The sequence below is a fragment of the Chironomus tepperi genome, unplaced genomic scaffold (assembly GCF_022539635.2).
Source record: "Chironomus tepperi strain 1889 unplaced genomic scaffold, CSIRO-AGI_Ctep_v1 contig_196, whole genome shotgun sequence".
NCBI classification, from domain to species: domain Eukaryota; kingdom Metazoa; phylum Arthropoda; class Insecta; order Diptera; family Chironomidae; genus Chironomus; species Chironomus tepperi.
Genome location: NW_027226318.1, coordinates 1,810,172 through 1,825,080, shown reverse-complemented (window position 1 = coordinate 1,825,080; position 14,909 = coordinate 1,810,172). Strand labels below are relative to the sequence as shown.

At 32.1% G+C, this 14,909-nt stretch overlaps 1 protein-coding gene across 3 annotated transcripts in view; it reads right to left on the bottom strand.

The window, feature by feature from the left end:
• Positions 1–14,909, bottom strand: part of Sh (Potassium voltage-gated channel protein Shaker) — a 189,751-nt gene that overhangs the window by 144,569 nt on the left and 30,273 nt on the right. The window contains exon 1 of one of the 3 annotated variants that reach the window (XM_070639413.1): positions 6,388–6,829. The exons of the other annotated variants lie outside the window; for them this stretch is intronic. Coding sequence (XP_070495514.1) covers positions 6,388–6,506 — 119 coding nt within the window. The 5' untranslated portion in view covers positions 6,507–6,829. Of the gene's footprint in view, positions 1–6,387; positions 6,830–14,909 lie in introns of those variants that run through there. 3 annotated transcript variants of the gene reach the window in all.

The following is a 14,909-nucleotide window of genomic DNA, read 5'->3' as shown; positions in this document are numbered from 1 at the left end:
ACTCTCAACCCACTATATCTCACATCCATACCTAAAATTGAGTCATACCAAGGCATACCCCTCCAAAAAACTATTTCCACAGTCAACTATTAACTCAAATTTTCACCCATAAAATTCAAGGTCCACAAAATTGCCTCAAAAAACATAACTTAAAAGAGCTCATACATGGCACCATAAAAACTCACCCCAAGCTGAACAAAACGGAATCTACTTCATATCCATCATGGTCATTTTCACATATTCATATACAATTAGTACTTTTACTATGAACATGAATATGAAAACAAAAAAAAAGCATAAAAGAGGTCGGTCGTGGGGAGTTTTCATGATTAAGGCAAATTAAAAAAAGGAATAAATGCATGTAGCATGTTTTAAGCATGAATAAGTAAAAAGTAGAATAGAACAGAGTAAAAATATATTGAAGGTTTCATCGGCAATTTTCAGGCATTCAATGTAAAAATGTAATATGTGTCAATGGGTCACATGATGACGTCAAACAGCACGTTGCATGCGAGTTGAAATTGAATTTTTTTGCCAAATAATTTTTTTTCTTTGAACTTTCTCTTTAAATGCGAATATAAAAAGTTTCTTATGTGCTGCAATGCTTTGTCGGAAGCTTTTGCCTTTTTATGTACGGATGTACATCTTATAAATCATTGTTTAGCAGATGTTTGGGTGATGGCTGTTTAATTCCATACTGCAGAAATGTTAGAGAATATCTTTCATATGGTTATCTTTTAATACAATTGGCAAGAGCATTCGGAAACATGGAGAGATAAATGTTGGATATTTGAGATGTGGAACTGAAGCTTAATAAGACTTTTTATGTTGTTTTGTGGTTGATTGAGAGGATATACAGAAATATTTGTTGAATAAATGAATGTTGATTAGTTTGGATGAACAGATGGTGAAGTTTGGGGATGATTAGGATGAAGAATTGTTGTCAGAGGCATGTGAATAGGCTATCATATTCTGTGCATTCATTTGCATCATTGTGTGTATGGAACAAGTGGCAAACTAGTCAATTTCAGTCAAAATCTTGGAAAACCCTCAAAAATACTCCAAAAACCAGCAAATGTGCTACATAAAAATCCATAAACTCACAACAACCTTCCCATCCAATCAAAATATTTCCATCACATCAAAATCTTTTCCATTTCATGAATATTTACATCATCCTCAATCTATGAGCACATTCAATTTAATAGAAAATAAATTGTGTTCACAAATACCTCCCATATGGGCATGCATCCGTACACTGTGCAACAAATATTCTCATAATAAAAATGGAATTTAGGATGGGTAAAGAAGTAAATATTTATCTCATTGATGTGAAATATTCATTAAAATATATTTCTTATCGTGCTTACGAAAGCACTTTTTTTCGTCTACATCTCATCGCATATACGGAATGATGCCAGATAACTTTCCAACTTATTGAATATGAAAAATCTTTGAATTTGAATGTTTACAAATGAAGGAGATTGAGATTGAATTTTTTTCATCGCTGATATTGTCATGCAGTATTGAGAACAGCAGTGAATGAAAATATTATGAATGCTAAAACGTCAAAAAAAGAAAAATAAACACATAAGCACGAGATATGCGATAAATTCTTGAGATTGTTAAGTCTCTCATATCCACACACATGTGTAGATGATGTGTCATGGCTGATGATGATTTAGGACTAATAATAAAAGTTAATAAATCATATAAAAATTTACATCATAAATAAACAAAGAACTACATGTTTATGACGTTAATCAAAATTATTAAACTCGTCAACAATCAACTTAAAATCATCGTCATTAATTTTGCATAATAGATGAGAAAATTTATGTATTTTTATTGGATATATACATGAGAAGGATGTTGTGTTATTATTGATGAAAAAATTTATGTTTGAACATCAATAAGCTTGTTTGCTGTCGTTTCAAGCAGTTTAAGTTGACATATGTTGTTAAAAAGACGGGAGAATGTAGATGCAGCAAGAAATGGGAATAAATAGTTGTTAGAAGATGAAAATCGATCCGGAAAGCACATGACATAGAAATAACCGAAAATCTTGGTCCAGTCCAATACGACTCTGGCTTGAGATCGGATTTAATCGATTCTGATCTGACATCATTGTCACGCTGTCCTGTGGTCAAATTTACGGTCATTTCTAAGTCGTGAGCCTCCCAGACGGGTTTGTTCGAAAATTCAGGATCATAACAGAGGGATTGGAAGACAGTTCACTCTGAAACAGATCAAATGCTTAACATACCCCTTTTCAAACACTTAACTAGCTATTAGCCAAGATACAGACATTTATGATTTAATTAAAAGGAAGATGATAAGTCAAAACCAAACCCAAGATTTTAATTAACCAGAAGCAAGTTAATGCATTCCAATTAGCCAATACACTTAGCTGAATCAACAACTTCCAATAAACATCAAAATAAAAATTAATTCCTGCCACAATCCCCATCAAAATTAAATCTTCAAAGAGGATAATTCATCTTGTGTACATCCCAGAAAATACAGTAAATTATAAACATTTTCCAAATCCCACCCAAAGATCTATCAAAACATCTCAAAGTTATCCAATAAACACCATCAAAAATAAATTAAATCCCGAAAACTTTCCCAGAATCAATTCAAAATAAATGTATATCCAGAAAGGTCATTCAATGACGGCAATTCCAAAATAACGAACGCATTTTGTTTACCTTATTTTTAATAGAATATTACGTACGCGAATATCAGATGAAGTTCCAGATGAATAGACATATAAATAAAATTATATTCACTGTACGATGAGTAAATCATTTCCGCAATCTAAATACTCCACTCATATGAGCACCGAGACTGTATATGTGTATTTGAAGATCAAGTTTGTGTATTTTGTGTTTCTTTCCTTCCTTCGTGTACGCGTTACTGACGGCATACAAAATAAAATCTTTATATAAAATTCTGCATTAGCTAGATCGTAGACGATGGTTTTGAGTTTCACATGTGAGGCGAGAGATCTTTTTAATGTGATTTTTTTCTCTGTGGTTTTTGAGATTTTTTTTAAGAAGTTTATCATAAAAAGAGCTTACGAAACAATCAATATTACCCCAAGAGTGTGAAAATAAATTTTATAGCATTTTATATTAACGACTTGTGTGCTGTTTTGCTTCAGTGAAACAAACATACTCCTATATACATAATATGTAATAAATAAAACTAAAGTTGTGGCTTCTACAACGGTTGAGGTCGCGTAAATGAAATTTAATTCTATTTATTTTAATGTCTCGTCGACACAAGAGACTCGCTCTTAATTATGATGATTATACACAGAATTAACTTAATTATGCTATAACTCTCTTATTCACTTTAGTTAAGTGAGGCACTTACACGGATTTTTATTTGTGATGCTGTGGGAGAGACTATGAAGAGGAAAAAAGAGTCAATTGTGTGCCAAGTCCATTGATGAAGATGTAATGATGGTGATTATGTTCGATTGAATTATATTGGGATAAATTGTTGCAATGTTTTGGGTGTTTGGGACTTTACATTGTCATTAGGATGTTAATGTCGCCTAAGAGGGTGTCAAGGAGGATTCTCGCTATTTTTAGGGTTTTTTAAGCTTAGTATGTTATACGGTCTCTCCAAAAATCACAGGCAGGCTATAGCTCTGGTAATCCTCAAGTACATCCTCCCCAGGAGGTATACAGCGTTGAAATAACAAAGAATCATGTGCTAGACCCCTTGTGAAATCAGATTCAGTGAAATACGATCTAAGGACATTAGATGTAGGTTCAGATTTTCCACCTTTTCTACAGCATGAGCATACCTGTTTAGCGCAACACTAATCTAATCTCATTTCATCAATAACATCTGCCTAAGATCTTACAATTAAAATTTCATTAAAAATCAAAATTGCGAATAAAAAAATTTCAACCTTAGACATCACAAATAATTCAATATAAATACACCAAAACACTCGACTTCTTATTGCTATTTTTAAAACAGCTCATGAAAATCTTTGCGTTCATTCAAGTGTTTTCAATAATCATCCTATAATTGATTCCCACATCTCTCCTTCATGCTCATTAAGTCGTTTAATTTTATGATGCACAATTTTAGCATCACTAAATGAGACTATAATTATGCTAATGAAATACAAATGTTTAAGAAGATGATGGAATGATGCTCATTACATGATAGACTATTATTTGAATAGACACGAATAATGAGAAAAGTTTTTTGTGTCTGTGAAATTAATTGAAATGAATGAAATGTCTTAATTGTAGAGTCAACAATGAAAATTGAGTTTTTCACGCCCAATTTACTTTAAATAATTAGTAAGTACTTATTATGAAGAATTGTCGCAGTTCTGTTTGTTTTCCTTTGATTGAATGTTGTCTGGCACAATTTTGGTGCGTTACTTTGTCTGCTGTGAGGATTAATCATTTTAAATCATAAAATGCACATTTGGATACTTTGTCATGCAATTTTAAGCCACTTTGGTCACTTAAACAATTAATCTCTGTCATCGAGTCTGTTGCTACCGCTGTTAGCATTCATCACCTATTCTAGTCGCTATCATCATGCCAGATCTGAAATCTAACTCGCCGTCATCCCAAATCATCGCAACAATGACTTGTATCTAATTCCTCCCAATTAAAATCTATCTTTATCTCCCACATAAGCACCCATAAATATTATTAAAACAAATTAATCACATTCCTGGCACAATAAAATAAAATAACAATCAAGCTAGATCACGTCCAACAAACATCAAGACGATGGTTATCGTAAAATTTATGAGACGATTGTATGATAGGCTAATGACACAAAAAGCCAAAACAAAGGAACGAAAATGATCGTTACGGTAATAGAAATAGAAAAGTAAAGTCAAAAGGGATTGTCTAGCTTGGCAAATAAACATTTCTTTTCTTTCTTTTTTATATGTTGCAAAACGAACGAGAATGAAAATGCCTGAAAAATTGCCAAACTATACGATTAACAAGTTGAAAAATCTTTTTTGGATTATGATGCATATTTTTGATCATTTAAATAATATATGAGGAATATTTTAATTTTTATGGTAAGAGGTTTGCGTAGCTTTACACCTACGATGTACAAGATAAATTAAATTGTGAGGTGTTTACAATACCAAAATGACTTCTGGATCATAATTTTTGGTAATTCTGACATTTTATTTAGAAAAGTGGTCAATTTATTTATTTTTGAGGTTAATGGGTTTGTTCTCGTGACGTCATAGAGATTCATAAATATGGCTGGGTTTACTAAATGAGTAAAGTACAATAGAACGTGAATTTCCACAATTCTTATACAATTTTCATATAATTGAATTTTGATAAACTAAACAAAGAGAATAGAGTTTGTAGTCGCTCTTGAAGATCTATCACATAGACAGTCAATGAAATGTTGTCCATACGATGGACAAACCTACAATAAAATCAGTAACTGTCGACATCCTAGAGTCTGAAAAGTAACTTTCACTGTCCAAAGGATGCAGCTTGAGTCTTGTTATATGTATTGTCTGCTTGGCTGCCTTATTGACAACATTTCATCGTGTGTCGATCTGACTTTAATCGAACTACAAATGACAAATCGAACTTCTCAACATACAAAAGTTCCAAAACTTTGGCGATAATAGCTAGCAAAGAATGTCCTTTACTAGTGACAAAAGCAAGATAACAATGTTTTTGATCACATTTCTAAGTAGTTCGAATGTGATTTTTATTGAACTATATTCGACAAAATGTCTTTTATGTAAATATCTTTGGAACTGTTTCATTGTTAAGTTTATTATAAGATTATTGAGGAATGATTTAGCAATGACGTTTATACACACAATTGATACATAGAATCCAAACTATGGTCTGATTATGGCTTCCATGTAGGCTTTGTTACATCGCTCCTTAACCATATCCTTGGAACATTCCACTTAGAGAACTCATATCACTTAAACAACATCATAAGTGAACAACCCCTCCAAGTTCAACATGATAAGTCATCACATGATCAAACTTTATTGAGTGTGATAAATCAAATATTGGCAAAATATTATTATAGAGTTGATTAGATGCTATTGTACAAAATAAATCAATAATCCTTCCCAAAAATCATCAGCATTGCTTAGCCGTCGAGAAGAAAATAAATCATTCCGCATCATAAAAAGCTCTCATCCGAGGCTTATTAAAATATCTGCAATATTTACTCTCTCAACAGAGAAAACAAAAATTTCAAGTCAACACTCGAGATCAATAATGAAAAATCATAGCTCAATGCCGAGTGTCTTGAAATATAAATTAGCCCACTCAATGAAAATCAAAAAATATTTCTCATTGCTGATCAATGCAGCATAAAAATTAAATTAATAAAAATTACCTTATGGCACCCGTATTTGATCCACTCTGTGCTGATATGTAAGCCATTAGTACAAGTACAATCCATTGGAATGCAATCACACCAGCAATGAAGAGATGCTTGCTCATACACCACAACATAGGCAAATGTGCACTTCACTTTCTTTTTTATTTTTTTATTTCTTTGCTTTTCTTTTCCTTCTTCAGCTACTTATAGATATTATAAATACATTTTTCCTTTCATCTTCATATACATATAATATTTTTAGCTATCTATTCTTTCACTTATTACTTTTTTAGCATTCATATATGCTATGATTATTTATTTTTCTTTCCTTTCACTTTACTTCACTTTACTTTGTATTGTATGTAAACATTTTCTCACTCTAAACTTCTCTGTGTATACTTTTTTGTTTTTTGTGTGCACTCCACACTTTTAGAGGATCATCTTCCACGTTTGGAAGTGCATTGCGAGGTGTCGAATTACCTTTTTGAGATTTTTGAGTTTAGAGGGTTTTGTGGGAATTTTTGATTTTAATGGGTTTTGAAGCTTATGAACTTGTTAGACAAATGTTGAAATCATACAATGTTTGGGGAACAAGCTAAGCTATGCTAAGCTCTTGAAACTAATTTAGACTTTGAAAGTAAAACAGATTTGTCTTTGAGATCAGCTATTTTAGTCGGAAATACAGACTATGATCCTATTTTTGGTAAGAACCGGATTGTCAGGTAGTCTCAAGATGGAGACATTATTCATACCATAGATAATGGCTAAGACATGCTTAAGAAGCTAGTCAGAATGTTTATATTTTAATTTGAAATTCTACACTCAAGTTTAAACCGTTCAATTTGGTTGTAAAGCTTCGGAGGTCAAATTAAGTTGACAATACTAGACTCAAATGAAGTCGACTCAAATCAAGGATCAGCACTTTCATAAAAATTGTGATTGTAACAATTTTTATGCGAAAAAATCAAATCATTGAAAATTGCAACTTTAATGATTTTTACCATAGTGTCTAGCCCTAGACTCAGGTCCCTTTTGTTAGCTTAAGTCTCGGGGTAGACTCGAGAAAATCAAATCAACTTGAGTCGACTCTGAGTCTTTTGAAGAAGAATCGAGCCGGCTCGAATCGATTCGATTCCACTACAAGCTCTAGGCTATAACAAATAGGATTTTTATATGAAATTGAGTTGAATTAACTAGCTAGCATCCTAACAAATTGAACATTCATAGAAAAACATGAAACAAGATCCATAAAACCATCAAAAATTCCCACATTCCCCTCATCAAAACATGGAAGTTCTCTATTTTCTCACAACAAACATATTTTCATGCTTCTTGTTCCCAAGTAAAAAAAATTAAGAAAATGATTTCAAAGTGGATTAAATCCTCTCAAAATATACACGGATATACACATATTTATATATTTACTTACTACCTATGATACCGATGATTGTGATTATTTCTTTTTCGAAGAATTTCTCACTTCAAAAACAGCAAGAAAGAAAAGATTTTGTTCCCACATATTTTTTCCACTTCATTTTCAAGTGCTTGTGATAAAATTTAAGATATTTTAAAAATTTCACATGATGATGAAATTTAATCATCCCTTAATAAGACCACGATGACCATGATTTTATTTTCATTTTCATTTTTCACTTCACATTTGTTTCTAATATTTTTTCATCTCTTAATTGAACACATGTGAGCATCTTAAAGCACTTCCATCGTCATTTCGTTATTGAGTTTTCCACTCAATTTACGCGGTTCCTTTAGAAAATTTCAACACCGTGAAATGTGTGTGCGTGTTTATTACACTTTTCTTCTCTCTTTCTCTCTCACTCTCAAGTACTGACACTTCAAACAGTGTCTATCGATATACAACTTTTGCTTGTTTCTAGTTTCGTCAGTGACAATACTAATTAGCACAAAAGAATTATTTTATTTAATTTCATTTTTCCTTCAAAAAAGACACAAGAAAAAAAAATCTAATTAAAACAACAAGCAGATTGAAGACTCGCGAGAGCTCAAATGTACGTAGAATAATAGCGGTATAGCTCCGTGTAAATGAAAGAAAAGTAGTAAGGAGGAAAGAAGAAACACAAGAAAAAAAATCTGTTTTTTTAACGATCGCCGCACATCGTCACACACTGAACTTATAGATTTTCTTTTTCATACTGAGATTGAAAAAAGAGATTCTTTTTTTTCTTATATTTCTTTGTATCATGCACATTGATGATGATGATGAAACCCGATGATGACGAGAGGTATCCGTAGTGAGTAAAGAAAGGGAGGAAGGATAAGACAAAAACTGTATGACAATCTCAAAAAATTGTTTTGTATACATATAAACTACATAGTAACAATGATGATAAGAACAATAGCCGCTGCTCTCGTGTGCATTCATCTTTTTTTTTTTTTTACTCTCATTTCACTTCCATTTGTATGTAATTCATGTTAATACATGTACAGCTTTTTTTCATCATCGTTCACCTTTATATCATCTAATTCCTATACAGGTAATGGAAGTACTTCATTTATACCATAGGAATGTGCAATTTGAGATATTGAAAAAGAGAGTAAGGAATGATTCTCATGATGATGAAATACTGCAAGGTGTCTCATTCAGATGACTTGATTATTGAGCATAAGGAATAGAGCATAAGCAAAGAAACTATTTCAATATTTAAATAATTTATCAAAAGATTAAAAAGAAATTGTCATATTTTATTATTTATATCCTGTTTCTATGCTGCATAAATCTAGATGCAAAGAGGTTTGGTTTTTCAACATGGAAATTGATTTGACATAGTTTATTGAGAAAATGCTGCATTAAAAGTTTTTTGTTGGAGATGATTGTGAGGTTTGCATTCTCAATCATTGCTGTTGTTATTGCTTAAGAGGGTGATGACCTTCGTGACTGATAGAAAAATATTCAGACTGAAAAAATTGTATTGACAGTTATCTGATTGGGTGATGATAGATTGGGTATTGTTGGAAGAATATGAGGATTTTTAAGCATATGAGTGGATTGTTTGCAATTTTGGATGTTTTTTTAATTGTTTCAGAGCAAAGCTTGCAGCCGATTCAAATTTCATTTGGAGTCGTGTCGATTTAAGTCGATTTTTCCATTCAAAGTACAAGTCGACATCGAGCTCCGTTTTAAATTATCTAGAAATCTGAATATGATGTTTATTGCTCAACAGATTACAGATTCCTTTGGGTCTTCAGCAAACTCCTCAGGTGGAATTGATAGTTCTAACCACACCTTCGCCTCTATCCTATCGAGAAAAACTCGACTCGATTCCATATGAAATTTAAGTTGACTGTGTCGTTGTTCTTGTTGATCCAAATCATATTCCCCAAATCAATCCACCTGAATCCCTAATCCTCCTTGAATTGATATGCGGTATTCAACCTTCGAAGTAAGTCCACCCTAAAAGATTTTGGCGACAGTTTTTCCTTCCACAAATTCATGCAATTATTTCCATAACCACGAGTCCTTCAACCCATTACACAAAACATACACATGCATGCCGACAAATATAAAAAAAAAATCATTAGTTAGGCTCTAATATTATACAACAAAATGCAGTAAGAAGTGAATATGTTCACATACAGAATATTTTTATATACAAAAACAGAGAAAAAAAAGGTGAAAAAAAGAAGAAAGACAAAAAGAAAGAAAGAAAAAATCTTTGTCGTCCCAGGGTTTGAATAAGTATTAATAGACCACTTATTTATTTTTATATGTTTAAATAATTCTTTTTTCGCGCATTTCTCATGTTCTATTCATCCCTGTCTGGCCACGACATGCAAATGTATAAAACGAGAGAGAGCAACTTCTACTTCATTTATTCTATAAAAAGTAGTTCCATTTGTATACTTTTTTCTCATAAATATGAGATATAAGAGAATGAGCACTTAAGCATGTAGGAATGGCAAAGATGTTTATATAATAAAAATACATACATTTTGCAAACTTGTGGATGTGAATAAGGAATCTGCTGCCTAGATTCAACCACGAGATAATCGTGATATTCAGTCGCATTTGTGAAACAATATTTTCGTTTTGTTGTCGAGGAGATGCCGCAGTCCTACTCTCAAATTTCATTCGGTGATAATTTTCTTTTCTACATCTTCTAAGGTCGTTATGGTTTTAAAAATTAACACGTCATAAATGACACTCATGAAAAATAATCAACGTGAAAATGAAAGAAAATTGAATTTTGAGAAGTGAAAGAAAAAAATTAATAAATAAGGAAGGGGAGGTCTTTTCAATGTTTGAGATGACGTGAAGAGATTATTAACGTGAATATTATGAATATTTGCGTAATTTCAAGGTTGGATTGGAACAAAAGATGAGGAAAATTTGGAAAAATTGGAAGACTGAAGGTGAATAATTGAACAATCGTATATTGAGCAACTAATTGTAAATGGTGGAGGCTGTTGGAGTTCATGGATCAATATTGATCTGTACGGCCAGCAAAGGAAGCAGAACTAAAATTGTCAAAGCTTACAATCAACCTGTTTTGAGTTCATCAGGCCCAAATACATCAATATTTGGATCCTAATGACGTTATCAACTGGAAAATTACAGTCAAATCTTTCAAGGATAGAATCTGACTTACAATTTCTAATTTGAAGGCGGATGTGGATCCAGACATTCTTAACTACATCCATGATCCAAATCACACTTTAATACAGAAAAGAGTCACAAGCAAATTAAGCATGCCAATAATTATTTTATAATTTCCATAGAAAATACCAAAAAACAAGATTAATCATCCAAAAAATGACAAAATTTCCCTTCCTAATTTCCTCAATAAATTTACTTTTCCACCAAAAAATAAATCATTAAATCGTCATTAAGTTCCTACAAAAATCAATATTGCCGCAAAATTCTTTTTATATGCAATCTGTGATACCCAAAAAAAACAGAGCTAATACCATAAATAAGCCATCCACAAAAACATCATCATCATTTCTACATTTACTGTATGCAAGTAGCCACATGATGAAGGTCAATGATGTGTAGCTATACATCCTCATCCAAATCAATAATCATAAAATAGAAAATTCTTTTTGAGACCTTTTAGGCAAATTTCATTTATTTGTGCCATAAAACAGCACAGTATAGTGCAGCATGAAACTGAAAGCCTATTGACTAGACGATAAAGAAAGAAAAGGAGGAAAAAGAGGCAGAAAAAAGTTAACCGCATTGCTTGTTTCTTCTTCAAAGAGAAATACTAAACCTAAATTTTCAGCAGTGCTCAAAAGTCCTAATGACGTCAATTGAAAAATAAAACAAATTTTTCTTTCTTACTTTACTCAACCGATATGTGTGAAATGAAAATTAGAGCACGACAGTGAAGTGTGAGACATGAAAATGTGAGAAACTATTATGCTCGACGAAAGTGCCAGTGTCCAATGGCTATTTATAGAACGATTAACTTAAAAATAAATCATTATTTTTAAATTGACTTTCATTTTTCTCGTGTGCCTACCTGAATGGAATCACACGCAATTTATCCTCAAATCTTAGTCCATAAGTCAATTCATGTACTTAATAATGTCTAAACATCATGTCCTAATAGGAAATAATCATAAGTCTTGAGAAATTATGTCATGAAATAAATTTTTGGGAACCTATGACAATAAATTTCTGATTCTTGGTGGGCTTTCCATTCCTCTAATAACGTGAAAAATGCTCTTCAAGGTCGTTTATCTAGTTTATGCTTTTCTTCTTCATTTTCAACAATTATAAATAATTTTCCGTTGGAGAAAATTTTGAAAATTTTTCTTTTCTTTTGTTACAGCAGTGAAAGCGTTCTAGCAGATTTTCATGGTGTATTGTAGTCGAGACACATTTTAGGGGAAATTTTTGAGTTTTTCAGTAACGGAAAATTCAGACATAGATAAAGTATGACTAGATTTGTTGGGAATTGAGTGGTTTATGAGGAATCAACTCATCCATTGACTTTCTGACCTTCGGACTGTCTGACTATCGGACTGGCTGACTATCGAACTGTCTGACTATCGGACTCTCTGATTATCGGACTGTCTGACTATCGGACTGTCTGACTATCGGACTGTCTGACTATCGGACTGTCTGACTATCGGACTGTCTGACTATCGGACTGTCTGACTAAAAGATGTAAATGTGAACAGCCTTACTAGACCTTAATAGACGTCATTAGCGAACAACCCCTATTCGAAATTGCAAAAGTTTTTGACAAGTTTAATAATTATTCTCAAAGATGTCACTAAGATTCATAAGCATAACATCCACATGATACTTCTGAGCATCACTTCCAACTTTGTTCCAACCTCAAATCTTCTTCATTTATCATTAAATCACACGTGTAAAATTGTTTATTAAGAAATTCACAATAGAATGTAATTTCATCCATAAAGCTTCAAAGCTTTGTGAAACAAAAAGTCAATAAAATTAAAAATCAAGCACTAAATGCAATTAGAAGATTGTCTTTTGAAACTCAATACTAGAGAAAAAAGCTTTTATTGCTTACTCTCACAAAGACACTTTTCAATAAAGTTTAAATCACAAGATTCATTCCATATTTACACATTCAGAACATGAGAAGGAAGAAGAAGAAGTTTCTCAAAAACTGCCACATAACTTAAAGAGGGTGCATAAAATACCTTTATTGCTTGTTCCTTGTGATGATTCTGTGATTGTGTCAGATATGTACGTAAATAGATTGAATGGTGTTGATTCAGATTTTATTGTCTGCATTTATCAAACTTTATCGAGTATGACATGAGAATCAAATCAAATAATTGAAAATTGGTACTTTGTAATAGCTATTGCGAGTGAAACTAAAAGGATTGTACTTTCTGATGCAGTTCTTCTCAATCTTTAGTTTGGAACACATTTAACAGTTGTCAAAGCCTTTTTGTGTGTCACCAAATCTACTAGGAATGATATATTGCACTAAATAGGCAGCTTTATGTTTCACCCTTGAAGAAGATTGAAAAACACTATACATTAAAGTGCTGTGGAGCAAAGATTGAGCAGCACTGGTGTAAGGTAATATAAAAACAATCAAATTTCAGTTGCAAGGATTTAAAATGAATAAATCAAGAGACAAAACAGTCGTAAATGGCATCTAAAATTTCAAATTCCAACAGTTGCACTCTTGTATGGTTCAAGTTCCTTGTATGATGCACAACTGTTCCCTCTTTTATCATTCAAATCAAGTAATCTTACTCATCCGAAAATGACACACAATAGACATCATTTCAGCATAACCTCTCAAAGTAAATCCTATTTCAAATAAAATTTGAGATGCAGCAACACTTGATGTGAATCTTAAATCAACAGAAAATCAAATAGACTTGATGAAATCAATCAAATTTTCTGCAAATTTCCAAGTATTCAAAATAATTTTCGCAAACATAATTTTCCAGAAAATCAAAGCATTTCCCAGAAATGAAAACAAATTTTCCTCAACAGCTACTAGTGTGAAAATTAAAGAAAAACACTCTTAAAGTCGTGGGTTGAATCATTTACATCAAGTGTTTGTAAAAACGCTACATTATCAAAATTTACACAGCATAGAAATTCATCAAAAATCTCTAAATTTAGAAAATATTTTGCAAGCATCAGCATTGACTGTCTGTTCATTCAATTAAATTGAAGTTATTGAATTTTATTTACGTCGGTGCTCAAAAATAGACTTTAATTAATGTAAATGCTTCTTTTTTTGTGTAATCCAATATTTAAATCCAACAATGATTGTTGCTTCCGTCGAAATATTTATTTTTGGATGAACGAAGGGATTTCCTGATGAGTCTGATTTTATCGAGCATTTTTTTCAAATGTTAAGTTCTCTCATGGGGCGTTGGTCTATAAATTTTTCGTAAGCTGAGGATTTTTTATGTCGAAAATTATGTGTATACTGGGATGGATTCAGAAATTGGTTGAGTCTAAGTATTGGATGAGTTTTGTCAGACAATTGAAGCCAACTTGGACATGCCCACTAAGATTTGAGCTTTGATTCTGACTAAATGATGAAAATTTGCGTAGATACTCCTTGATCCATATCTGTGATTATTTATTTTGGAGATAACCTTTGAGCCTGGGGTGTTTTAACAATAAATTTTGATAATTTCTTTGCTAGTTTATCTAATATTTTCGAATATTCAGTTCGGAAATTTGAAGATGGAAAGTTTTGGGTCAGCTTATTTTTCGAGTAGCACAAGTCAGTCACTAGGATGTCGCTGCATCGCCGCATTGTGTCAAAGACTTTAGTTTGCCTTAATTGATTCATAACTGCGTATTAATGTTACAAAAATGAAAGCAATTAAGTATATAAAACCAACCAGAGAATTTACCCTGTAGACAGTGATGAGCATGCTTTATAGTGCCATAGTGTGCTTGGCTGTTGTAAATAAAGACTCTACTAGAAAAACCTCACAATTTACCCCAAAACTTGACTAACTAAATCAAATTCAATTAACTGTAACCGCATCAAATCAATTAATCCACCAAAATTCATCACCAAACATCAAATAACAGG